Source organism: Triturus cristatus, chromosome 12 (genome assembly GCF_964204655.1).
Source record: "Triturus cristatus chromosome 12, aTriCri1.1, whole genome shotgun sequence".
NCBI classification, from domain to species: domain Eukaryota; kingdom Metazoa; phylum Chordata; class Amphibia; order Caudata; family Salamandridae; genus Triturus; species Triturus cristatus.
Genome location: NC_140595.1, coordinates 795,890,164 through 795,915,809, shown reverse-complemented (window position 1 = coordinate 795,915,809; position 25,646 = coordinate 795,890,164). Strand labels below are relative to the sequence as shown.

The 25,646-nt window shown below is 48.6% G+C and overlaps 1 protein-coding gene across 1 annotated transcript in view; it reads right to left on the bottom strand.

Annotated features, from left to right (window-relative positions):
- Window positions 1-15,843: 15,843 nt before the first annotated feature.
- The window catches only part of DVL2 (dishevelled segment polarity protein 2), a 191,658-nt gene continuing 181,855 nt past the window's right edge, over window positions 15,844-25,646 (bottom strand). The window contains exon 15 of the mRNA XM_085639481.1: window positions 15,844-21,633. Coding sequence (XP_085495607.1) covers window positions 21,182-21,633 — 452 coding nt within the window. The 3' untranslated portion in view covers window positions 15,844-21,181. The remainder of the gene's footprint in view (window positions 21,634-25,646) is intronic.

Sequence of the window (25,646 nt, the reverse complement as noted above, 5' to 3'; positions counted from 1 at the left end):
TGGTCGGTGCCGAAGAGGGTCTCGGCCCGGGAGTATCGGTGCCGAGGGTCTTGTGATGTTTGGTCGGCGCTGGAGGAGCAGGTTTCGACACCGAAGACTTCAGTGCCGGGTTCGGTGTGGAGGTGGAGGCCGATTTTTTCTTCAGTGCCGAAGGGTGTTTCTCGGCACCGGTGGTCGGCTGGCTCGAGCCCGAGCTGCCGGAAGGCTTAAAAGGCTTCTTTACCGGGCCCGAAGGTGGGGTGTGAGAAGCAGTGTCCTTGGTCTTGCCTAGGCCCGGAGGCGAAGGTGTGACCGAAGCCTTTTGAATATGCTACTTACCAGTATGCATCTGTTCTTGGCATGCAGGGCTGCTGACATTCATATCTGTGCATAGATCGCCGCCTAGTGTTGGGTCCGGATGATTGCACATTGTTGTCCTGGAAGAGTCTTCGAAGTATCACGAGATAGGTGGCTCCTCCCCTGGACTACAGTGCGCATGGGCATCCTCTCCATCCTTAGATTGTTTTTCGCCATTGTGGCAGTGATGGAGTAGATACAGTAAGTGATGATCATGCTATACAGTAATTCTGAGTGCTGCAGCCGCTACAGGCGCCAGGGAGGAGGGTGGGCGATATGAATGTCAGCAGCCCTACATGCCAAGAACAGATGCATACTGGTAAGTAGCATATTCAGTTCGAGGCATGTGGGCTGCTGAATTCATATCTGTGCATAGATTATATAGCAGTCCCTCCATTAGCGGCGGCTGCCCGTGCCAGCTGCAGCAGTCTGAAAAAGAGTTTTGAGAACAGCCTGTCCTACAGCTGCCTGCTGTTTTGAGTGTACATCTACACAGTAGTGTTTGGTAAATGTATGTATAGTGGACCATGTGGCTGCTCTACATATTTCCTCTAAAGGAATGTTTCCTAGGAAAGCCATGGACGCCCCTAACTTTCGTGTTGAGTGGGCTCGTGGGGGAATCGTTAATGTGCGTTTTGCTTTTTGATAGCAAATTTGAATACATTTAACGATCCATCTGGCTATCCCGGCTTTGGAAATGGCGTTGCCCTTGTGTTGTGGAGAAAAGGCAACGAAAAGTTGTTTTGTTTTCCTAAAATCCTTTGTTCTGTCTATATAGTACATGAGGGCCCTTTTTATATCTAGTGTATGGAGCATTCTCTCTGCGACATTTTGTGGATTTGGAAAGAAAACCGGCAGTTCAATAGTCTGATTCATGTGGAACTGCGATATTACTTTAGGCATGAATTTGGGGTTGGTACGTAGTACAACTCTGTTTGCGTGAACCTGTATAAATGGCTCTTGAATGGTTAGTGCCTGGAGTTCACCAACTCTTCTCAACAAAGTGATTGCCACTAAGAAAGCTACTTTCCAGGTGAGGAATTGAATCTCACATGAATGGAGAGGTTCAAAAGGTGGACCCATTAATCTGGTGAGGACCACATTGAGGTTCCACACTGGTGCCGGTGGGTGTCTTGGAGGAATCACTCTTTTGAGTCCCTCTAAGAAGGCTTTGATGGCAGGCACTCTGAATAAAGAGAGGTGCTGCCTGTTTTGAAGATAGGCTGCTATCGTGGTTAGATGTATACGTATGGAGCTGTATGCCAGATTGCATCGGTATAAGTGTAAGAGGTAACAGATGATGTTTTGAATGGATGCATCCAGCGGATTAATGTCATTGTTGTTGCAGTAAATGACAAACCTTTTCCATTTAGCCGCATAGCAAGCTATGGTTGTGGGTCTTCTGGCCTCCTTGATGATATCCATACAGTCAGGTGGCAGGTTTAGGTAGCCAAACTCTAAGACTTCAGAAGCCAGATTGCTAGGTTCAGCTGTTGCGGATCTGGGTGCTGAATTTCGCCATGGTTCTGCGTTAAAAGTGTGGGTGTGATCCGCAGCCTTTGATGCGGCACCACGGAAAGTTCTAGAAAGGTGGTGTACCAAGGTTGGCGTGCCCATGTTGGAGCAACCAGGATGCCTGTCAGTGAGTGTTGTCGCAGTTTGCCTGCCACTAGCGGTATTAATGGCACTGGGGGAAAAGCGTACGCAAATCTGCCTGACCAGTTCATCCATATCGCATTGCCCTGCGACTGTGGGTGCGGGAACCTGGCGGCAAAGTTTCAGCATTTTGCGTTTTCCCTTGTGGCGAATAGGTCTATCTCTGGATGACCCCACTGCTGGAAATACGGTTTGAGTACTGATGGATGTAGCTCCCACTTGTGCGTTTGGTGGCTGTGTCTGCTGAGCAGATCCGCCATCTGGTTGTCCTTGCCTGGGAGGTGTTCCGCCATGAGGAACATGTTCCTCTGAATGGCCCACTTCCACATGCTCTGAGCCAGATGAGACAACTGTGGAGAGTGAGTTCCTCCCTGCTTCTGTATGTAGTACATGGCAGTCATGTTGTCCGTCCGGATCAACACGACTTTGTTGCACAAGTGTACTTTGAATGCCTTCATGGCTAGGAAGATTGCCATCAGTTCCAGAAGGTTGATGTGCATCTTCTTTTGCTGTGTCGTCTATAGTCCCTGCACTGTGTAATTGAGTACATGAGCTCCCCATCCCTGGAGAGAGGCATCCGCCGTCAGTATTATTTGCGGAACAGGCTCTTGGAACGGTCGGCCCTTGCAAAGGTTTTGTGGATTCCACCAATGCAGAGAGTTGTATGCCCGACCGCTCACCAACACTAGGTCTGTTAATTGTCCTTGAGCCTGATTCCATTGACGTGCCAAGCACTCCTGAAGCGGGCACATATGTAGTCTCGCGTGCGGGACTATGAAAATGCAGGAGGCCATCATGCCTATCAACTGCATGAACACTCGCGCTGGAAGAGAGTGTTGAGGTTTGAACTTTGTGATCAGCAGTTGCATGCTGTTGATCCTCACTAAATTTGGCTGAGCTGTGGCTGTCAGAGTGTTTATGGTCACGCCCAGGTACTGGCGTATGTGTGCGGGTTGAAGATGTGATTTGGGGTAATTTAGTGAGAATCCTAGACTGTGAAGAAGGTGAATGGTGTGGGACATGTGGCTGGCACATTGCTGGGCTGACTTTGCCTGAACAAGCCAGTCGTCCAGGTAAGGGAAGACGTGAATGTGCTGTCTCCGTAAATGTGCAGCCACTGTCGTTAGGCACTTGGTAAAGACCCTGGGTGCTGTTGTTACTCCGAAGGGGAGAACTTTGAACTGATAATGGTGATCCTGAATAGTAAACCTGAGATATTTTCTGTGCGATGGGTGTACGGGTATGTGGAAATACGCATCTTTCAAATCCAGTGTGGCTAGGAAGTCTCCCTGACTGAGTAACGGTAGAACCTGCTGTAGGGTGAGCATATGGAAATGCTCTGACAGAATGTAGTGGTTGAGGGGTCTCAGGTCTAGTATAGGTCAGAGATCCGTCCTTTTTTGGGATTAAGAAGTACAGAGAGTACACCCCTGTCCCCTGTTGGTTTACGGGCACGACTTCTATTGCACCTTTTTGCAGCATACTTAGTACTTCCTGCTGCAATAATGCCAAGTGCTCTACGGACATAGGACGGTGCTTTGGCGGTATGTGGGGTGGAGTGGACGTTAATTCTAGACAGTAACCGTACTGGATAATTTCCCTGACCCACCTGTCTGTGGTGATGGACTTCCAGACTGACAGGAATTGTTGGAGTCTCCCCCCCGACAGGTGTTATGTGGTCGGGGGCAGGGAGAAGGCGTCACTGTTTGTTTTTGGGGGAGGACCTGGTGTTGCCATACCCACGTCCTCTGCCTTTGGTGCTGGATCCACGATATCCACCTCTATTGTTTTTATCATAGGTACTCTGCGTACCCCCCTTATTGTACTGCTGCTGGGACCCCTGACCTCTAGCTGCTCCTCTATTCCCGGGGCGACGAAAATACCACTCCGAAACTGCTGCGACTGCAGAGGCCCCCATTGATTTTGCAGTTTCAGTGTCTTTTTTAATTTTTTCGAGGGTAGTGTCAACCTCGGGGCCAAATAAAAAGTCTGGGTTGACCGGTTGATTTAAGATATTGTTCTGAATTTCAGGTTTGAAGCCTGAGATTCTCAACCATGCGTGCCTCCTCAACATTACGCTAGTGTTGATCGCCCTTGCTGCAGTGTCAGCTGCATCTAGTGCGCATTTGATGGACGCATTTGTAAGGAGTTGTCCCTCTGATAAGGAGCTCCGCTGCCTCTTTGTATTCATCTGGCAAGTGTTGTAGCAGTGATTCTAGTGTGTCATAGTGTGACCTATCATAACGGGCCAGGAGTGCCTGGGTGTTGGCAGTGCGCCAGATGTTTGCTGCTTGCGCTGCTATTCTTTTGCCTGATGTCTCCAGCACTTTGGACTCCTTGTCGGGGGGAGGAGCATCACCCGTTGTTTGTGAATGTGCTCGTTTGCGAGCATTAGAAACAACCATGGAGTCTAATGGTAACTGACCCTTAATGTACATAGGGTCTCCGGGTGCTGGCTTGTATTTTTTTTCGATTCTGGGGTTCAACACCCGTGCCCTGGTTGTTTCTTTAAAAATGTCTTTTGCAGGTTTTAGAACCCCCTTCAGCATTGGCAGAGTTTTGACAGTTTTCTCAGAGGAGGCGAACGTGTCCACTAAGAAATCTTCCTCTACAGTGTCACAATGGAGTTCCCCTCCATGATTGGCAGCAGCCCATTCTATGAGGGCATTAAAGGCAGCAGTGTCCTCCGTGGGAGATGTCTTTATATTATAAAGCTGCGTGTCAGGAGCATCTGGTTCGTTACCCTGGTCGTTGGGGTCTCCCCATGCCTGATCTGGGTCTTGCATGTGATCATCAGGATCGATATCCACCGGGTAAGTGGTATCATCCCCTATATAGCCCTCTCCGGCGTTTGCCTCCGAATGCGTAGGAGAAAAAGACGGTGGGTCCTGAAGGTAGGGTTGAAAGGTTTCGTGAAGCACTGGTGTGGAACCTGCTGGCTGTTTTTGTTTTAAAGGAATCTTGTATGAGTCCAAACCCTTCTCTGGTGTGATCTTCCGCTTGCGGAGCAGCAGCCTACCAGTGTCGGCATCGATAAAGTGTGCCTGTGAAGGCTCGATATCGATTTGTCCAGCGGATAGTGTCTGTGTTTGGTAGACACGTGTCCGAATTTCGAACATTTTCGGTGCCTTGGGCGGCGGCAATCCAAATGTGATGTGCGCCGGCGCCGAGTGTGCTTTTGCGGCCTTGTGCTTTTCGGGACCCGACGTAGGTTCGCGGGTTGCCCGGTCCCTGATGCGCTGCAACGACGCTGAGACCTGTTGCAAGGTGAACGCAGATGGCGCTTTGGAACCGATAGGCACCTTGGAGGCAGGCGTCGAAGCGGTATCCGATTTTTTCCCAGTCTTTGGGTCGTCGATCCGGAGGTGGGTATCGACGCTCCTTGGAGCAGATGATTTGGTAGGCGCCGCACCCTTTGATGTCGACGCAGACGGATCGACCACCTTGACCTTGGTGGGTTGGTCCGTAATCTTCGGTGCCATAGGCTGAGGCGCCTTGTGGGGACCGAGGGCCTTCTTCTTTGGCCCGGTGCCGGAACCAGTCTTGGTGAGCTCGGCACCGAAATCTCTTTTGGTGTGTTCGGTGCCGATGACCTGTGCCGGCGTCGAAGGAGTGGAGGGCTTCGAGGCCTTCGATCCGATCGCAACCAGTTTCACTTTCGGATTTGATTTAACCGGTGCGACGGATGGTTTCGGTTTCACTGAATGAAATCCAGTCGTCTTCGATATTAATGGCTCCTGTGAAATGTTCGAGGCCGGGCCTTGAGGCGGGGCCGAAGAACTGTGTGACTGATCTTGGGTAAGGCCCGCAGGCGATCCCTCGACCTGAGCCTTATGACGACTTTGTCTCTCGGCCTCCGTAACGACGGGTTGGCCTAGCTCTTCGCTGGAGCTATCTTCCTCGGCCCCAAGGGCCTCATCGTAGTCTCCTACCTTGCCGACGACGTCTTAGTCCTCGAAGATCACCTCAACATCGTCTTCCGATCGGGATTCACGTTCGGAAGCATGGCTGGAGTCTATGTCTTCTACGCTCTCGGCTTCCTCATCCTCGGTGCTGAAGATGTTGACCGGGGCAGGCGCCGATTGCTGTGCCTCCAATCTCGCTGCCCGTCGATTCCGCAGAGTCTTCTTCGAGCGGAACCGGGCGCAGGCCATACATTTTGACTCATCATGATCCGGTGAGAGACATTTGTTGCACACCGGATGGACATCGACGTAAGGGTATTTCGCATGGCATAAAGGACATCTCTTGAAAGGAGTCCTCGATTCCATCGTCGAGCGTTGATAGATGTTCGGACCGAAGCGGATCCGAAAAGCGTGAAGAAGTTACTAAAACACAAAATAAACTGGTCGATACCGAACGCGAACAATACCGACGAAATCTAAAGGCCTTTTGGCCTTAAACTAAAATTTCCGAACTTGAGCTAAGATAAGCATATCCGAACCCAATGGCGGAAAAAAACAATCTAAGGATGGAGAGGATGCCCATGCACACTGTAGCCCAGGGGAGGAGCCACCTATCACGTGATACTTCGAAGACTCTTCCAGGACAACAATGTGCAATCATCCGGACCCAACACTAGGCGGCGATCTATGCACAGATATGAATTCAGCAGCCCACATGCCTTGAACTTCGGTATCGGCGTGGGAGGGGGAATTGTACTCACGATCCGCTGCGCCGGGGTGATGTCCTCCACATCTGAGTCGTCGGCCTCGGAAGCGCTGACGAGGTAGTTGACGTCCTGTTCGATGTCCTGCTGTCCCGGAGCTTCGACGTCGTCCCCGAAGATGTCGACTGGAGCAGAGGTCGAGGATTGCGCCATGTTGCGTCTAGCCCGTCGATCTCGAATGGTCTTTTTTGAGCGAAAAGACTTACAGGCGGGACAGTCTCGGGCCTCGTGTTCTGGGGAGAGGCAGAGGTTGCACACCTCATGGAGATCGGTGTGGGGAAACTTGGACCCACATCGAGGGCACTTCTTGAAGGGAGTTCTTTCCATCAGCCGAGACCGGAGCCGGAATAGGCCCGAAGGTCGCCGTCAACGACCGGAATCGAAGAAGTGCCGAAGAGAAGATGAGTAAGATGATTTATATCTTTGAAGAAGCTCGATGAGCGAGGATTTGTGCGTCGATCGGTGAACTGGGAAGTTCGGAACCGGAGCGCGAAGTATTACATCCGAGCCCGATGGCGGAAAAAAACAATCTGAGGATGGAGCCGAAGCCCATGCGCAATGCTAACCAGAGGAGTCACCAACCTCTTGACTCCCAAAGACTTTCCACGAGGAAAAACAAACTGCAAACATCCGGGCCCAACACCAGATGGCGATCTATGCACAGTGTATAATCTGCAGCTCATATACCACGAACATACAGTTATGGTGGATGGACCCCAGCCACTTCAGGAGGAAGACCAAAAGACACCAACTATAACCGTTCAAACTCCACAAATGTGGGTGCAGATTGTGCAGGCTCAGATGCAAAACAAAACCCCACTGCTGCAACAGGAGATGCTCCCAAAGGGGCAGCCAGATCGGACAATGTATGCTCATGGCCACAAGTTTCAGGTACCACACACTCCTCGCACAGTCCGCTGCCACTAAGATGACGTGGGGTTGGCCTCTCCTGATCTTTTTCAGTACTCTGGGCAGGAGAGGCAGGGACGGAAAGGTATTCAGGAGTATCGACTCAGAGTTCAGGTGAAAGGCATCTCCAAGGGAGCACTGCCTTGGGAACTCCAATGCACAATAGCTTTGACACTGCACATTCTTTGCGGTGGTGAAAAGATCGAGGCAGGGTTCTCCACACTGCTGGAAGACACCCTGTGCCACCTATGAGCATAACTGCCGTTCATGTTTTGCTAGGAAGCACCGGTTGACCAACTTTCAGCATTTAACAATCCTGCCAGATGCTGGGCCACCAAGGAGATGTCCTGCATGTTCTGCCACTTCCAGAGATGTAAAACCTCTTTGCGCACGGACCACAACCCCACATCGCCTCAGTTTGTTGCGGTACCACATGGGGGTCATGCTGCAAGAATATGTCCTCTTATCTCCACCTCACCCTGACGACAACAAGGCTAGTTGCAGCGCCAGGATACCCGCTGGGTGAGAGTTTCGCGCTATATAAATTCAGATACAATACAATGACCTCCCCAACCCAGCAACGATGCTTCAGTCACAAGTTAGCTTTAGCCCCGAGAAGGGTCTGCAGTTCGTCCAATTGGGGTCCGACAGCCACCACTGCAGGTCTTTCACAGTCTCCTCTGATACCTGGAGGGAACCTGACAGGTTTCCTTGGTACGGATTCTTCCGATCCCACACGGGCCACCAGGCATAATGCAAGAACAGGATATAGGTGGCCAAGAGACTTCAGAGCCACTCTCACGGAGTCTCCGGTCCAAGGTTGAAACATCTGACTCATACCCTGAATGTCCTGGATTCGTTGAGGCAGAGGGAAAGCTTGGGAGGGCATGGTATCCAGGACGACTCAAATTAAGGGGAGTCATTATGAAAAAGCCTAACAGGTCAGCCACATTGCCTTAAAATGCCTCATGACAGACACACACTTCCAGTAGCCAGTCGAGGTATGGGAAGACTTTGCAATTGGACTGCAACATGCACTACCACCTTTGTGAACACCTGAGGTGCACAGGTAAAGACAAAGAGGATGACTGGAAATATAGTGCTTTTGGTAAACTTGAAATCACAGGTAGTGCATTGGGATTGCAGGACAGGAATGTGAAAAAGTGTTCTGCAGATCTAATACCAGCATCCAGTCTCCTGGTTCCAGGGCAGAGAGAACTTAAGCCAGGATACGAAATTTTAAACTTGTCCTTCCAGAGAAAGTTCATAGGCTTAAGATCTAGAATGAGACAAAGACCTCAGTGTTTTTACAGCACCAGAAAAGAGAGGAATAACGCCAGTCTTGATGTCTGATGCCCTTGGCCAAGAGAGACTTAACTTCTCTAGCGTATGGACAAGTGGTCCTCCAGGAGGTGTTTCAGTGTGGGACATGGCAGGGAGTAGCTATGTTCCACAATCTGGAGCACTCATTGGTCAGATGTAATGCTCCTCCACCCAGGGAGGTGGTAGTTGACATGTCCTACCATTGGGCAATCAGGAGCTGCAGAGGATGAATTAAAGCAGATTTGCTGCAGCTGCGGAGGAGGGCTTAGGTTTGGGTAGGACATTGCCCATGTGGACCTGGACTTACTCCAGCTGATCCCTTGCCTCTACCTCAAAAGGACTGGGAGGCCATACTTTCCGATGTGGTCTCTGCTGATATCCTCTGTCAAAGCAACTAAAGGGGTGACATTTGTGTAGGAATTGCCGAACAGGTGGAGCAGCGTGCTGTGGCCTTGCGCTTTAAACCTCTCCAATGCCAAGTCCACCTTCGCTCCAAAGAAGTGAGAGTCAAAGAGCATGTTCATTAAAGATTGCTGGACATCATTGGAGAAGCCTGAGGAGCAAATCAAGGCATGGTGCCTCAGCACCACACTGGTCCTGAATACCCTTTCCAGTCAGTAGTGTCAAAGCCAGACTGAATGGAGAACATCATGGCATACTGGTAGTCTTGAATCAAATGTTGCAGTGTCGGCCGGATGTTCTCTAGGACAACAGGCAAGAAGGTCTCCACTATGTCCCACAAAGCAAGCCAGCATCTCCCCAGGAGACAGCTGATGTTGATGACCCGAGGGTAAGGCTGGCAGAGGACGACACAAGCTTGACGTTTCAACTCTAGCTATGGGGTCGGCAGCACTTGTGGGTTGAAGCGACTAGTGGACACTTACAACAAGTGCTCTCCGGAGTGGGGGGTTTTAAGGGGAAATCTGGACCACCAGGGGTCTGTCACATTCTCACTTGCCTATTCACTGGGGGCCAAAATCCTGGTCTTGCCTAGGTGCCCCACAGCGCATTTGTGAGGGTCTCTGTAAAAGGTAGCAAAGATACTTGGGCAGTTTGTGCTGGGTTCAGGACCTCCGTGAGCATGCTGGTCTTGACCTCTGTGGAAGGTGGGATGAGGACCAGAACTTCTGCTGCTCACATGATCACGGTGGCGAAAGAGGCAGATTCCTCTATCGTCATAGCAGGGCTGGGGATGACAGAATAATAAGACCTCTGGCATCTTGTAACTTCAAAAATATTCTGCTCATGATTAGGGGCATCATCACCATTACCATCGTCATACTGACAGCGTACTTCTGGGTCAGTATCGGTGTCGAGGGCGTGGTGAATGAACTCAAAAGCAGTAGATGCGCCTCAGAGTCCAACAAAACCATTGACTCTTCCCCCGGCATCGGTGACATTGGTGCTGGCATCGAAACTCAAGAGTGACCGCATCGGTTGCGGCACCGAAGGGTGCATCAGACGTTGCACCCGAGTTGGTGGGACCGAGCTTGTGTTGACTGCCAGCCTCAGAACAAGAGTGAGTGGCAGTCAGGGGTGATCCACAGATGGCAGCCCAACTGAAGGACACCTCAGGTCCTTAGGACCGAAGACTATCCAGAGGGACCCAGTGCAAAGATCTTGACCACAGTCAACTTGACATCATGGAGCTGCTGTGATCTCGCCGATGGGTTGGGGTGCATCAGGAACACAGCTGGAATCAGTTCCCAAGTGGGGGAATGATTCTGCAGCCTCGAGGTACACAGAATATCAAGACTACGAGAGAAGTTTTAGTGGCATGACGGCAGAGACCCATGCTTGAACGTCTTAGGTTTCTTAGATTTTCTGCACTTGCCAGAACTCTGACCTCAACATGATCAGCTGCACCATGGCTTTTTGTGAAGTCTGGGGGATGGCAAATTTTCTTTGTTGTAACGGATGGCCTTGCGATTCATCTTCCTCCAAACACTACTTGTGTGATTGCTGCACAGAGATGGATGGTATAATAAAGCATAGCATGTGAATCCAGAGTAGTTTCACACTGCAAAATAATTGCATTTAAAATATTTTAGGGGAAGGTCCTATAGCAAAACTTAGTGGCACAAGCAAACACACATCAGCTGCTATGGGCTTTAATGGGAATGAGTCAATACACATTCTGTATCAATAACTGAAACGATAAAGCAGTTTGCTATTAAGCTCAAGAAAGTAAATTTTAGGGAAAAGGATACTTACCCTGTACGCATCTGTTTGTGGTATGTAGTGCTGTAGATTCACACGCTGTGCATATTCCTGCGATCTAGTGCTGAGCGCGGATGTGTGCAAGTATTCTTAGAAGTCTTCTCAATTCACAAGGTAGTGTGACTTCACCACTTGTTAACGTGCATGATCGTCTGCTCCATTCTTAGATTGTTTTTTCTGCATGGTGGGTGATGGTGGAGCCAAGCGATACAGAAGAGAGGCGACCATGCAAGAGAAGGAGGAATGATAACTACAACAGCCAGAGGATTCCAGGGGGAGGGTGGGCACATGTGGATTTGCAGCACTACATGCCACAAACAGATGCTTAAAGGATAAGTTAAAATTTCTGATCGAGGCATGTATTGCTGTAGTTACACATTCTGTGCATACACTGTAAAGCAAGCCTCCCATAAGCGGTGGCTAGCATGTGTGTATTGCCATAGACAGATAAGAGTATGGAGTACAGCCTGGCCAACATTGGCTTGTTGGTGTGCTAGTACATCCAGACAATAGTGTTTTGTGAAAGTGTGTGGTGTAGAGCAAGTAGCTGCATTGCAGATGTCTGCTATGGGACCGTCCCCCAGGAAGGCCACAGAGGCACCTCTTTCCGTGTGGAGTGGGTTCTTGGAGGAATAGGCAAAGCCCTCTTAGCTTTTGCATAATGTTTGGATACATTTGACTAACCATCTGGCTGTGACTGATTTTGATAGAGCCCTCCCTTTATGAGGCTGGGATAAGGTAAAAGAGTTGAGTATTTCAGAAGGATTTTGTCTTGTCAACATATGGTTCGCATAAGGTCTAAGGTATGGAGGGCCCGCTCTGCAACTTAAGTTGAGGGAAAAAAACTGGGAGTTCTATAGACTAATTACGGTGTAATGGAAACACCAACTTAGGAAGGAATTTAGCGTTAGTGCTAAGGACAATCCTATCGCCTGTGAACCTGAAAGAAAGGTTCTTCCAATGTTAAAGCCTGGAGCTCACCGACGGGTGATAGCAACAAGAAACGCCACTTTCCAGGAGAACTGAAAGGGGTAGGCATGGAGGACCCATAAGTCTTGTAAGGATGATGTTGAGATTCCACCCCAGTGCCGCAGAAAGGGGGGCGGGGTTGGTGGGGCCGTAGAGTAATAGCCGTTTTGAGGCCTTCCATAAAAGCTTTGATAAGAATCTTGGGAGGGGAATAATGTTGCCTATTTTTGAGGTAACCAGCCACAGCAGCTACGAGGAGCCGAATGGAGGTTAAGGCTAATTCACAGGTCTGTAGGTGTAGTAGGTAGCAGACAATGTCTTGAATGCTAGCTGCTAAAGGGTCAATGTGTTTTGAGATGCAGTAATGGACAAACCTTTTCCATTTGGCAGTGTAGCAGGTGTGAGCAGGAGGCGTGTGTGCTTTCTTCAGAATGTACATGCATTCAGGAGATAGGTTGAGATAACCAAACTCTAAAACCTCAGGAGCCAGATTGCAAGGTTGAGGCCCCTGGGGTCAGGGTGCCAGATTTCTCCCTGGTTCGCCGTGAGAATGTCTGGCCTGCTGGAAAGCCTCTCATGCAGAACTGAGAGCTAAAGAAGAATTGTGAACCAAGGCTGTTTGGGCCAAGTGGGAGCCACTAGGGTGAGAGCTTTGCCAAAGCCTCCAAACCAAACAGAAAAAGAGGTGGAAAAGCGTAGGCAAATATCCCCGACCAGTTCATCCATAGTGCATTGCCACAGACTGTGGATGTGGAAATCTGGGAGGTCAAGTTTGGGCATTGATAGTAAATCCCAGGTCGTGCAAGAGGTTTATCGTGGCCTGGGTGTGCATGCAACACTGTTGCTGATTTGCACTCTGTACGAGCTAATCGACCAAGTAGGGTAGTACATGGATGGCCTTTCTTCATAGGTGCGCGGCTGCCACTGCGAGGCATTTTGTAAACCCTCTGGGTCCGGCGGTGACCAAAAAGGCAGAGCCTTGAACTGCCAGTGACCACAAACTGAAGTTAGTGACGATGCGCTGGATGAATAGGGATGTGGAAGTAGGCATCTCTGAGGTTGAGCCTAGCCAAAAACTAGCCTTGCTGTAGCAGTGAAATGACATCCTGAAGAGTGACCGTTTGGAAATGCTCCGACAGGATGCATTTGTTGAGAGACCAGAGGTCCAGGATAGGCCCGGGAGACTCCTCCTTGAGAATGAGAAAGGAAAGACACCCCTGTGCCCTGTAAGTGTTGTGGAACAGGTTCTATGGTCCCTTTGAGAAGGAGTGCTTGGACCTCTTCCCGAAGCAGGTACTGGGGTTCTGGGGAGAGAGTACGTCTGACTGTGTTGGATGATGTCTAATACCCAACTGGTCTGATGTGACGTGTTGCCAGGTGGGGAAGAATCTCTTAAGTCGCCCCAACACGTGTGTGGTCAGGGGGAAGGGCGGGCAGGTCACTGCTTAGCCGAGCAATTCTTTTGGGGGTGTGGGGACTTTGCGTTTATCCTTTGTGCTGTTGCCCGGTGTGCTCCTTGGAAGTAGCCCCTTGGAGGGTTGCTGAGTCTGCTGACGCTGGGAGGAAGTGGAATCGTCAGCGGATGTGGCTTTGGAGCCACCACGTAGGCTGACCTGCAAAAGGACCCACAAGGGGTATGCGTCTGTAGAGCGCCTATTTCTTTGTGGTCTCTGCATGCTTTAAAAAAAAAAAAAGTCTTTTCCAGCATCTTATCAACCTGGGGCAAGAAAAGGTGTTTCCCATCAAAGGGTAGATTGAAGAGGTGCTGTTGAACGTCTGTCTTGAAGCTGGAGACATGGGGCTGAATGGACCTCACTGAAACTGATGCATAAGCAGCAGTGTCAGCAGGATCAACAGCACACCCGACTGTGGTGTTTGAAATTAGCTTCCCTTAAGAGACTAGCAGGAGCGCTCTTGTGGTACTCCTCTAGGAGATATTGAGGCAACTCCTCGATCTCATCCCAGTGGGCTCATTGATATTGAGAAACCAGGCTGATTGAGTAGGAGATGCAGCAGTAGTTGACGATAGCTGGAAAGCGTGTCATGAGTCAGTCAATAAAATGACTTTCCTTATTTGGTGGTGACATGTCGCTGGTACCCAGTCGATTGGCTCGTTTGCAGGCTGTAAGGAGCACCTAGGAGTCAGGAGGGAGTTGACCCCAGATGTAGAGTGAGTAAGAAGTGGAGGTCTCAGGTTTTTTGTGTAGGGGTGAATACACTAGCTTTAACAGGCTCCCTTTAAGATGTAGGAGGCCTGTTTAAGCATGCTCTTCAGCACAGGGAGGTACTGCATGGAACGTTGTGAGGAGTGTGTTTCCAGCGAGAAATTCTCCTTGATGGCATCCCTAGGTGGCTGAGGCTATGGAAGAGGGCTGGTAGCTTTGTTGTGCAGCTCCCGCTGCTTGGGCGGTGAGGGAAGCTTGAGAGAATACTCGAAGCTGAGATGACGGATGTCTGCATGGAGGACTCCGGTGGCTGGGCGAGGAACCGGCCCCCCTGAGGATGTATCAAAATGTGCCGCTGGCAGGTGTTCGAAATCGCCCTGAAGCGACCATACTCCCGACCAGTGGACCGGGCGGGAGGACTTCAATCTCCAAGTCAAGAGAAAGAACTGGCATTGGGCAAGTAGGCCTCCTCAGCAGCTGATGGCTTTGGGTGATGTTCCCCTTCAAGGTCCTGGGTGCCAAAGAGGTCTGTGACGTCTTCTCCACTTCTGTGGAACATTTCTAAGCAATGAGCCCGGTGGTCTTGAGTCTTGAATAAAAGGAGCATCATGCGTCACAGGAGGCCTTGCCGTGCTTGGGCAAGAGGTAGAGGTTGCAGACCTGATGGAAATCAGCACAGGGATATTTAGCGTGACATCAAGAACAGTAGTGAAAGGGTTCCTGCTCCATTACAGGCAAGGCACGGTGATCATGGAGCAAACAGATGGAGGAGGCCCTGAAGGGCGAGACTCCTCCAGGGGGATTGAAGTTAGCGCAGTTGCCACCCTGTATGAAACTGCATGCGTCAAGACAGTGCGAAAAAGGAGGTCATGATAGCGAAGAATACCAACCAAAGGAGGAGGAAGCAAGGAGAATCTCGAGCTCAGCAACATGTCCAAACCCGATGGCGGAAAGAAAACAATGTAACAATGGAGTCAATGATCATGCGCATTACCAACAAGAGATGGAGTCAGACTACCTCGTGACTCAAGAAGGCTTCTTTGAAGAAAAACAGCTTGCACACATCCAGACCCAACACTAGATGGCAGGAGTATGCACACCATGTGTATCTGCAGCCACACATGCCTCAAACAGAGTTGTGCTGGCAATCTTTAGTCCCATTACATGAAGATCATACAGTACTATGAGAGCAGCTCAAAAATTCACGTGGTACAGTGATTCACATAGATCAGTGCTGGAAAACATTAGTATCCGTTCTCAGCTTTCACGTCTCACATCTGACAATTTAAAACTGTAGACAGCAAAACAAGTGCTGGTGATAGATACAAACTGCATGGTTAGAGCAATGGTCCATTTCTCCCAGCTACAGCGTGCCAGCCTCAGTCCAGAGCTAAGTGTTGCCTAGAGTATGCAGTACTACACAGTGACCAAGTCTCACAGACTGTATCGTGGGCCAATTTGTTCACCAGGTCCCCAATCTTTGTTGTTCAATGTCTGGTCAAGTGTAAAAGGAACGCAAGGCGGCAAAACCCTCAAGGGAAAAAGAAAAGAAAAAAGGAGGGCCACAAAACAGGACAAGCAATATGACAATATTTTTCAAGCTATTTCTTTATTTATAGTTTGCTTTTGTACACAAAGGGCTAAAATAAATACACTGTTAAAATAAATCTGTAACTTGAGAAAGTTTGGAGCAGAAGGGATAGAAGAAGAAAAGAATAAAAACAGGAAGGTGCAACTATCCAACAAGATTCAAGCTATGTTCTCTGGGGCTTGTTCTTTGGACTCAAACATGCTTTGTGGCTGGTGGTGTTCATCCCCCTTGAATCTAGCATTCTTCATAACACTGGAGCTGGCATCATCCACCACTTCCCTGTGTGCCAGTTTGAGTCCTTATCGTCTCATGTATGTGATGATTAGTGCTAAACCGTAAGTATATGCATAACTAGTGCCTTCCATTAGTTGCATTTGTACTAGAGCAGCAAGCCACAAACAGTAACTCCAGCTAGTCGTATGCTATTCTTTAGACAAAACATCTCACCCCTCACACACTACAAGAATCTCTCAAACATTATAATCCACAACTACCTCGCGTACTCCAGAGAAAGCTTCACTCTACTTCTGTGTCACACTCAAAAACAAGCATCTCTCATACATGATTCTCCAACTGAAGCATTGCTACACACTAACACATACACTAAAGATCTCAGCCACATAAATCAAAGATAGCTTCTAATCCTGTGCATAAACCAGAACAAGTGTCCCATCCTGTAGACAAGCTAGATCTGCACCTTGTGCACCTATACAAGAACATCTCACCCCAAGCACACAGTAGAGCTAGCATCTCGTCCCAGACACAAGAGGGCGCTAGTGCCTTATCCTGAACACCTGAATAGCAGCCAGCATTAGACTCCACTCATACTTTATATACATCCCACACCTGAAACCTTTTCCCTTAATAACTCAAGTCATCATCTCATTTACCACATATTCTATGCCGACCCCATTCTCATTTAGACAGCTTAAAAAATCTGGCTCTGGCATTCGAGGAGAGGTGTGACCCCACTACAGAGCTACTCTCACTCCACTCAAGCTAGAGATCGCATCTCACCCCTCACACAGTTATCTCCACCAACTCCAGAACATGTAATCAATCCTGCACTCTCTAAAGCTAGCAACTTAACAGCAAGCATCTCAGTGCTCACACTTTGCACAAACTACAGAGCAAATGGATCACTTGCTGCAGAACTTGTATGATCACTCACATGTATGAGCTAGTGCCACCACTCACACACACTATGGCTATTACCACATGATTCACATTTAAAACAGATGAACATCTCATGTGTTCCAGAAGTAGTGTCTTTCAAATACCTTAAAGTTAGAGTTTTACCACCACATGTACTCCAAAGAGTCCTTCTAAATGTGCACTTCAAACACAGGGATAAGATCAAATGTGCAAAATAATATCTAGCCTCCCACACTTCAACTACATCCCAGAGTTAACCTCTGGCACGAACACTTTCTTCAGAACTCATTTAACCAAGTTAGTATCTCATCCTTAGCACATGTAGCAGCTTGCTTCTCACCCCTACAGCACTTGAGACTGAGACCCACTGAGGTAGTACCTGACCAAAGGCATCAAACAACTAGCATCCCACCAACCGTATTTACTCCAAAGGTAACATCTCAAACCTGACACATACCCCATACACACACCTTAAACTCACTGAAAGCCATCCTATTACTTGCACACATACTCCAGGCTGTACTGCATACCACATATTACTGAGCAGACAACGCTTACATCTGCTAACTAGCCTCTAGCACATACACCAGGTCTAACATCTCACCCATCAGAAATAGTCCCGTTATCTACCTACACCCACTCCAGGACTAGTATCTCACTCCGTATAGAAATGTTGCAGTTAGGTTCTCATGGATAAGAAGCTAATATAATATACATTGTAGACCTAGCATTTGGCCTGTCACAAGTACATATACAGTTCAAACTACCAAATACTACTCGCACATACAAACACAGTCTTGCACTCAATCTAGAGGTAAGATCTCACATTTGCCATGCAATCCAGAGGTAACTTCTCACTCAAACACTTAATGCAATCAGCTTTTCATCTATTAAATTTACTTCAAAACTAGTGTTTTATTCCAACCCCTGCTCCATAGCGAGTGCCATCTAATACATTCCAGAGCTAGCCCATCAACACGTACATACACTGAAGCTGGCTCTCACCTGACACACCAATATGTAGGCTTATCTGTCACGTACTCCATAGCATCTCATACTTCACAATCCAAAGTCTCTCTCCCCTTCATAAAATAGATACCAGGAGCAAGTCACTAATCAGAAGTATCCCAGGCCTGTAATTTCAGCACTCACATTTAACTCCGAGCACACGTCACATCAGAGCAAGAACTTAACTCCACATACTGCAAAGCTGGAATCACACCCTTCACTCAAACCAATGCTTATTAACCCTCGCAGGTATTTAAGAAACAATCTTCCATTCCTGCCAAGTAGTGCATGTTTGATGTATTTACCAGCCATCACATGAAAGCTTACATCTTCTGCCCCAGATTAGTACTTTACAGCACCTGCCATACGTAGATCAGGGTTAAATTGTTACTTCACAAAATCTGTTTAAACACTTCCACGATATGAACTCTCCTAGCACACATCGCCTAGGGTAAAGTCCCCTCCTGCACTTTCCACAGTTAAAGTCTCTCTGCCTAGTAATCAGCCCCCCACACCCAAGTATCATCTCCCACTATCTCTGAACGACAAGAGCTTCCCTCTACAAGTTGTGCCAGGGGTTGGTTTTGCACCATCTCCAACTAACTCTTGCCTATACTTTCATAGTCCAATCTTTCTCTTGTACATTTGGCAGCCAGAGCCAACCTTTTGCACACCCCACAGACATGGCTTTCGTCTTGCATGCATTGAAATTAACAACCTTCCTCATACATGCAAGTTTAGCTTAGCACAAAACTTAGTTCATTAGCACACTTTTCTTTTCATGGATCCAATACACTCCATAATGTAATACAGCCCCTGGTGCACCAGGCTACTGTTTTCAGGTCTTACTTTCTTGTTAGTTTCTGCTTCCCCTTCTTAGCCCTTCTCTTCAAGGGAAGAAACATTACTGAGTTGAATACTGCAGTGAGAAAGTAAAGGACAACAGAAACATGAGGAAAGGAAAGCAAACTATCACAAAAGAAAGAATCAAGGTTCAACAGAAATTAATCATGAAAAGAAACAGACTTTGGATGAAATGGGTCATCAGTATTATTGAACCCAGGAAACGGCTGTTCATATTTTCCCCGTAAATCACTCACAATATTGGCCTGAAGCACTAGAAACGTAATTATTAAGAATGACGTACCGTAGTCAGTAGACCTGGTTCGTAGTACCTTTAAATCTTTATAGTGTAAGGTGCAACTCCTATCTTGCAGATATCCTCCTTGGGATGGGTATGGTGTACTTAGGACTATGGGGGATCACTACTCCATTTCCATCTGCAAGGTACTGTGTCTCGGCAAAGAGAAACTGGAGATTCTGGGGCTGCATTTCTTATTGCCTCCTCCACAAGAGATTTGCTGGTGAGCAGCAAAAACAGGACTTGGGGGCGGGGGGGGGGGGGGGGGGGGGGGGGGATGGACTTCCTTCCCTCTCCCCATGTATCCAAAAGTGCCAGTTGCACAATACACTTGAGGCTCAGAAGAGGCAGTCCTCTTCCCGCCTATTCTGGTGACAAGCAGCATGAAGTACTACCAAAGACCCCAGCTGTCTTATGTCCTCACAAACACAAGACGTACCTTAGGTGGGGATCAAGTTTTATATCTTCATCTGTGGGTGTTCCCAATTCCCTCACAAAACATATTTAGGGCATTGGACACATTTCAATACCACAAACAGGAATGTTGTACAGAACAGATTTTAAGGGAAGGCTCTCACCCTACTGCGTTTAGCATTATGAAACGAACACATTTATTTGCAAATTCCCACAGACCGTGGTGTACCAAAGGCTGGCGGCTGGGAATGTATCTCCCTGCCTCCTCTACAGAAAACATCTTTTTTAATCCAGGCAGTTTGGCAAACTCACAAATCGGAAAGTTCCTTGCAGCATAAAATGACTTTGGCAAGTGTTATAAAGTCTCTTTGAGAGGTGTGTGCAGAACCTCACCATCCTCAAGCATAATAAGGCAGGTTCCCTTCCAAAGGAACAGTGATATGGGATGCAAGCAGGCTCATCCAAGCCGAATACAGTGGCATCTCAGTGAAGACTGGAGCCAGCAACTCTTCAATCCAACACACAATGCAGGATGGGAAATGGGGGTCATTCAGTATCAAGAGAAGGCACCAATGGGTTGGATGTAAGATGCATAGGTCTGGACACCTGCTGTAGACAATGCAAGGCCTGTCCAAAGTAACAGTCTTTGTAGTATCTCCTACTCTACAGCATTGGATTCGAGGTAAGAGGAAAAAGGCAGCAAGAACCACCCTCACCCAAAAAGTTCATAAATGGGAGAAAGGTGACTGTCCATCTGACATCAAATCAGTCTATTCAGGAAAGTCGAAGTCCGCTGTATATCCACCAGTAAGCGATCTGAAACATTTCGGCCAGAGAGGCAGCAGAAACGCCCTGGGCAACATCAACACGATTCACATTGTTCGTCTGGTAGTGTTTGCAGTACGGTTTGCCAACATGGTTTGAATGAATCATACAGCTATGCAGGGACAGGTGGTTTCCCCCTCTTTTAAACAAGGGTTAAAAAGGTTAAGGCAAAAGGCTTCAACAGCTGCCACTAGACTGAAGATCTGTGGCAAACCATGACAAATCTCTTCACTTATACAAACAAAAAAAAATTATTGCGATATCCCCCCACTGTTTTGCTGCAAATTTAAAAAAGTGGAAGATTTCTTTATTAACCATGCTGGATTTTGTCCTGTAAGACAAAAGTGTGAAAAGTTACAAGAAGAATCCAAAAAAAGAAAGTCCTTCAACACCCTCTTGTGGGCAACAGTTGCACTGTAAAATGGGCAGCTGGAACCCGTTTTTTGAGGGCAGGGAGAATAACTAAAGCACCAGGCTCTACTTTAAACTAAGAGGAGCCACATAGTATCAAACAATGTCAAACTTAGTTCATGTACAGAACTAAAGGCAGAATTGTTGTTTTCTTTTTAAAACTGAAAACGTCTATAAAAAGGTATCCGATATTAAAACAAACTGGTACAATAAAAAAAGATATAAAAATTAGGGTTTTCCTTAGAAAGATGTGAGGCAGTCGTTCCATCTTCAACAGCGAGAGGCCTCAGGGAATGGGGCAGGTACCGAAAATTACAAATGTCACAAAAACCCCCCACAAAAAGTGTCTGAAGAAATGTAGTGTCAATTTCCTTCGAAGCGGCTCAGAGTCACATTACATCCACAAAGAACTCACTCGGGTTTCCCATTGCCATGTGGAAAGACTGGCGGCTGGCAGTCAGTTCTGGGGGGACTGATGCTAGGTCACGGACAGGAGGAGCACCAGGTGGCACAGACGCAGCAGCTGCTGCAGCAGCGGCGGCAGAGGGGGGAGGCATCATCATCACCATCATAGGGTTATATGGCAAAGGCATTCCAGGAGGTCCATAGGAGTGGAGTGAGTGGTGGGAGCGGATACTGCTGACAAGGCTGTGATGGCTACGTGGAGGACCCTCGCTTGCAGGAACAGATCTCTCGCTGGACCCATGCTCCCGCCGCACACTACTTCGTGTGGAGAACTCAGACTCGCTACCACTGCCAGACTTGGAGTCACCAGTTTTGTCGTCCTTGGTTTTGCTTGGCCGTCCACCATCACTGCGGTTAGAACCACTGCTACGGCTCCCTAGAGCAGATAGAAAGAAGTAAAGAAGGCACATCAGAGCAGATGAAGAAAAATACCAGGCTTATCCCAAGGAGTCTAATCAAAACATGGCGCACAATATTGCTACACTTGGCTCAGCTACGTTGTTAGGATTAACAGGAGTGACAAAAGGTATTCGTATGAAGAGACAATCTAAGTAAGCATGTATTATATATACTACTCACCTTCAAAGAAAAATCCTATAAAGCATTATATTAAAAATCACATGCAAGGGTTTCGGAGAAGACACATGCCGGAAAGATGTCCATTACAAGTGTCAGTGGTACCAACAGTGATAATGCTAGTGTGCCAGTGGGAAAACCAATACACAACTACTTAGTTTATTTTTTCATACTGCATGTGCGAGAAAGTGCCTCTTGGCATGGTTACTCTCCACTATTTCCATGGTATGGATATAGTTTCTATTGTGGAACACAGGGTCCCTGCCAACGAAGTCACCCGTGCCAATGCTACCCTGCAAGTCCCTAGTAAATGGTACCCTGGGCACATAGGGCCTGGAGGCTGAAGAGGGTTCCCTGGGACCCCCTCACTAGGACCATGTTTCTGCCCTTGCAGCTTGGATGGCCTTGTGCGGTGAAAAACGACAAAGTCGATATGACAGCCTGCCTGGTTGCCATGCCAGTAAGCACTGCCTGTAGGTATAGGTAAGTCACCCCTTTAGTAGACCTTACAGCCCTAAGGCAAGGTGCATTATACCACAGGTGAGGGCCCGAGTAGATATGCCCCTACAATAAATAAGGAAATTCTTAAAATATTGTAAGTGCCAGGGAAGCCATAAGCAGTACATGGGCTGGAAACTCGACAACTCAAGTTCCCAGCCACCATGAACTGTTCACTGAAACCGGGAGTGTTTAGTACCAAACAACTCCTTGTAATAAATCTCCACTGATGCCAGTGTGAGATTTATTAAAACATGTACGCGGAGGGCACCTCAGAGGTGCCCACGCTAGACCTGTAGCATTCTTCATATGAATAATTATCTCTCCACCGGGGAGGAGGGCGGGCGCTTATGACTATAACAGAGATACCCCTACTACAGAACTGGAGATACAGAAAAGAAACTACTCCTTCTGTAGTAGGGGATCTCTGTATATAGTCAATCTAGTGAATAGAATGGCAAGCCCATCCCCACACAACAACCGCGGTGGAGAACAAACAAGACAAAACCACTACTGTGCGAACAAATTTCGCAGCGAAGCCTGCCCAACCTGAGCATCTGCCCTGGCATCCGAGTCCAGACAGTAATGCGCAGCAAAGGTATGGACCGACTTCCAAGTGGCCGCCTTGCAGATTTCCGCAATAGGAACATTACGCAGCAAAGCCGTCGTGGCAGCTTTGCCCCTGGTGGAATGAGCCTTAGGTTTACCCCCTAAGGTCTTATTAGCCTTTTGATAACACAATTGTATGCAGGACACAATCCACCGAGAAATGGACTGCTTAGAGGTCGCAAGACCAGTCCTGACTGATCCATAATTAACAAACAATTGGTCAGACCTACGAATGTCCTTGGTCTTATCCAGATACAATTTCAACACCCTCCGAACATCCAGGGAATGGAGAGACCTTTCCGCTGGCGAAGAGGGATTCTGAAAGAACGTAGGTAAAGTTATGGTCTGGTTGACATGAAAATCAGAGATAACCTTAGGAAGAAATTTAGGGTGAGTACGCATCACAACCTTAGCAGCATGAAATACAGTATAAGGTTCTTGACAACATAATGCCTGAAGTTCACTCACCCTGCGGGCGATGTAATGGCCACTAGGAACGCCGCCTTCCAGGATAGGTGCTGCAATGAAGCCTTGTGAATGGGTTCAAAAGGCTCCTTCATCAGTCTGGACAGCACCACATTCAAGTCCCAGGAAGGCGAGGGAAGTCTGACGGGAGGAAACACTTTCTTCAAGCCTTCCAAAAAATCCTTGACCACAGGGATCTGAAAGAAGGAAGTCTGTGAAGGGCATTTCCTGTAAGCAGTCAAAGCAGCCAGATGAACCTTAATGGAATGGAAATTAAGGCCAGACTGCGCCAGATGTAAAAGGTACGGAAGGATGACATCTTCCTTACATGTCGTCGGATCAAAGTTCTTTGACTTACACCAGATACAGAACCTCTTCCACTTGTAGGCATAGGATGTCCTAGTGGAAGGTCGTTTAGACTCCTTCAGTATGTCCATACAATCGTCTGGTAGATTCAGATGGCCATATTGCACTATTTCAGGAGCCATGCCGCCAAACTCAAAGACGAGAGGTTGGGGTGCACCATCCGCCCCCCAAACTTCGTGAGAAGGTCCGGCCTGCACGGCAACCGCATGTGAGGAAGGAGAGACCGGTGAAGTAGGTCCGTGAACCACCACTGCCTGGGCCATTCCGGGGCGATCAGGATCATCCGCGCCCTGGACTGGGACAGCTTGATGAGCACTGCCGGAATCAGGGGAATGGGTGGAAAAGCGTACAGAAAGCTGTTCGACCAATCGATCTATAGCGCATTCCCCAGCGTCCCCCGCTGGTAGTACCTGGATGCGAAGTCTCGGTATTTGCTGTTTTCGGCGGTGGCGAACAGATATACGTCTGGAGTCCCCCACCTTGCGAAGACTTCTCCTAGTACTTCGTCGTTTATGACCCATTCGTGGTTTTCCTGAATCAGCCTGCTCAAGGCGTCCGCCTGAGCATTCTGCACCCCTGGCAGATGCGTGGCCGTAATAGTCAGTCCTCGGGCCAGAAGCCAGTGCCAGATCGCCTGCGCCTCCAGCGACAGAGTCCGCGATCTCAACCCCCCCTGCTTGTTGATGTAATACATCGTGGTTGTATTGTCCGTCTGTATCAGCAGCGAGTTGGTCTGGAAGGACGGAAGGAAGGCCTTCAGTGCCAGGAAGACAGATCTGAGTTCCAGGAAATTGATGTGGTACATAGATTCCAAAGGAGACCACTTTCCTTGAATCTGCAAGTCCCCGGAATGCGCTCCCAAGCCCTGGAGAGACGCATCCGTCACGACACTCGTCGTGGGAATGTCCTTGTGGAAAGGGACCCCCTTGAGGAGGTTTTCCGCCGAACACCACCACTTCAGAGACTGAAGAGCATGTAGAGACAGTCGTATCTTGTCGTCCCAAGAGCCTGTCCTCTGATCCCACTGATCCTCCACGCACTCCTGCAGTGGTCTCATGTGTAGCCGTGCGTGAGGAAGATACAGAAGGCCATCGATCCCAGTAGAGAAGACACCTTCCTCACTGTCGTCGATGGAGCAGTCCTGAGCCTTCCGAAGGAGTGATAACCGTCTCTCCTCCGAAGGAGACACGCTTGCAGACCGCGTATCGATGGAGGCTCCCAGGTACTGTATGCACTGGACCGGAGTCAGGACCGATTTGGACATGTTGACGTGTAACCCCAGCTTGTGCAAGAGAGAGCACGTCCACCGGAAGTGATCTTGCCCTTCCGAGAAGGATGACGCCTTGATCAGCCAATCGTCCAGATACGGGTAGACAAACACCTTGTTCCTTCGCAGATGTGCCGCCACCACCGCCATGCACTTCGAGAAGGTCCTGGGCGCAAACTTTAGCCCGAATGGCAGTACTGTGTATTGATAGTGATTGGCGCCGACTTGGAATCGCAGGAACTTCCTGTGCTTCCGTGCTATGGGCACATGGAAGTACGCATCCTGTAGATCTATGGCACAGAGCCACTCCCCGTTGCAGCTGCGGGTAAATCTGATGCAACGATAGCATGCGAAACTTCGCTCTGCGAATCCATTTGTTTGCCTGTCGCAAATCCAGAATGGGTCTGAACTCGTTCTTGTCCTTCTTGCGAACGAGGAAGAACCGAGAGTACAGACCTCTTCCCCTTTGAGACAGAGGTACCTCTTCTACAGCCTTTTTTCTCAACAAGATGTCTGCCTCCGCCTGGAGCTCTCTCAGCTGGAACTGAGAGCTGACCGGCGGAATCGCTGGAGGCGGGTTGATAAACCGAAGACTGTATCCATTGCAA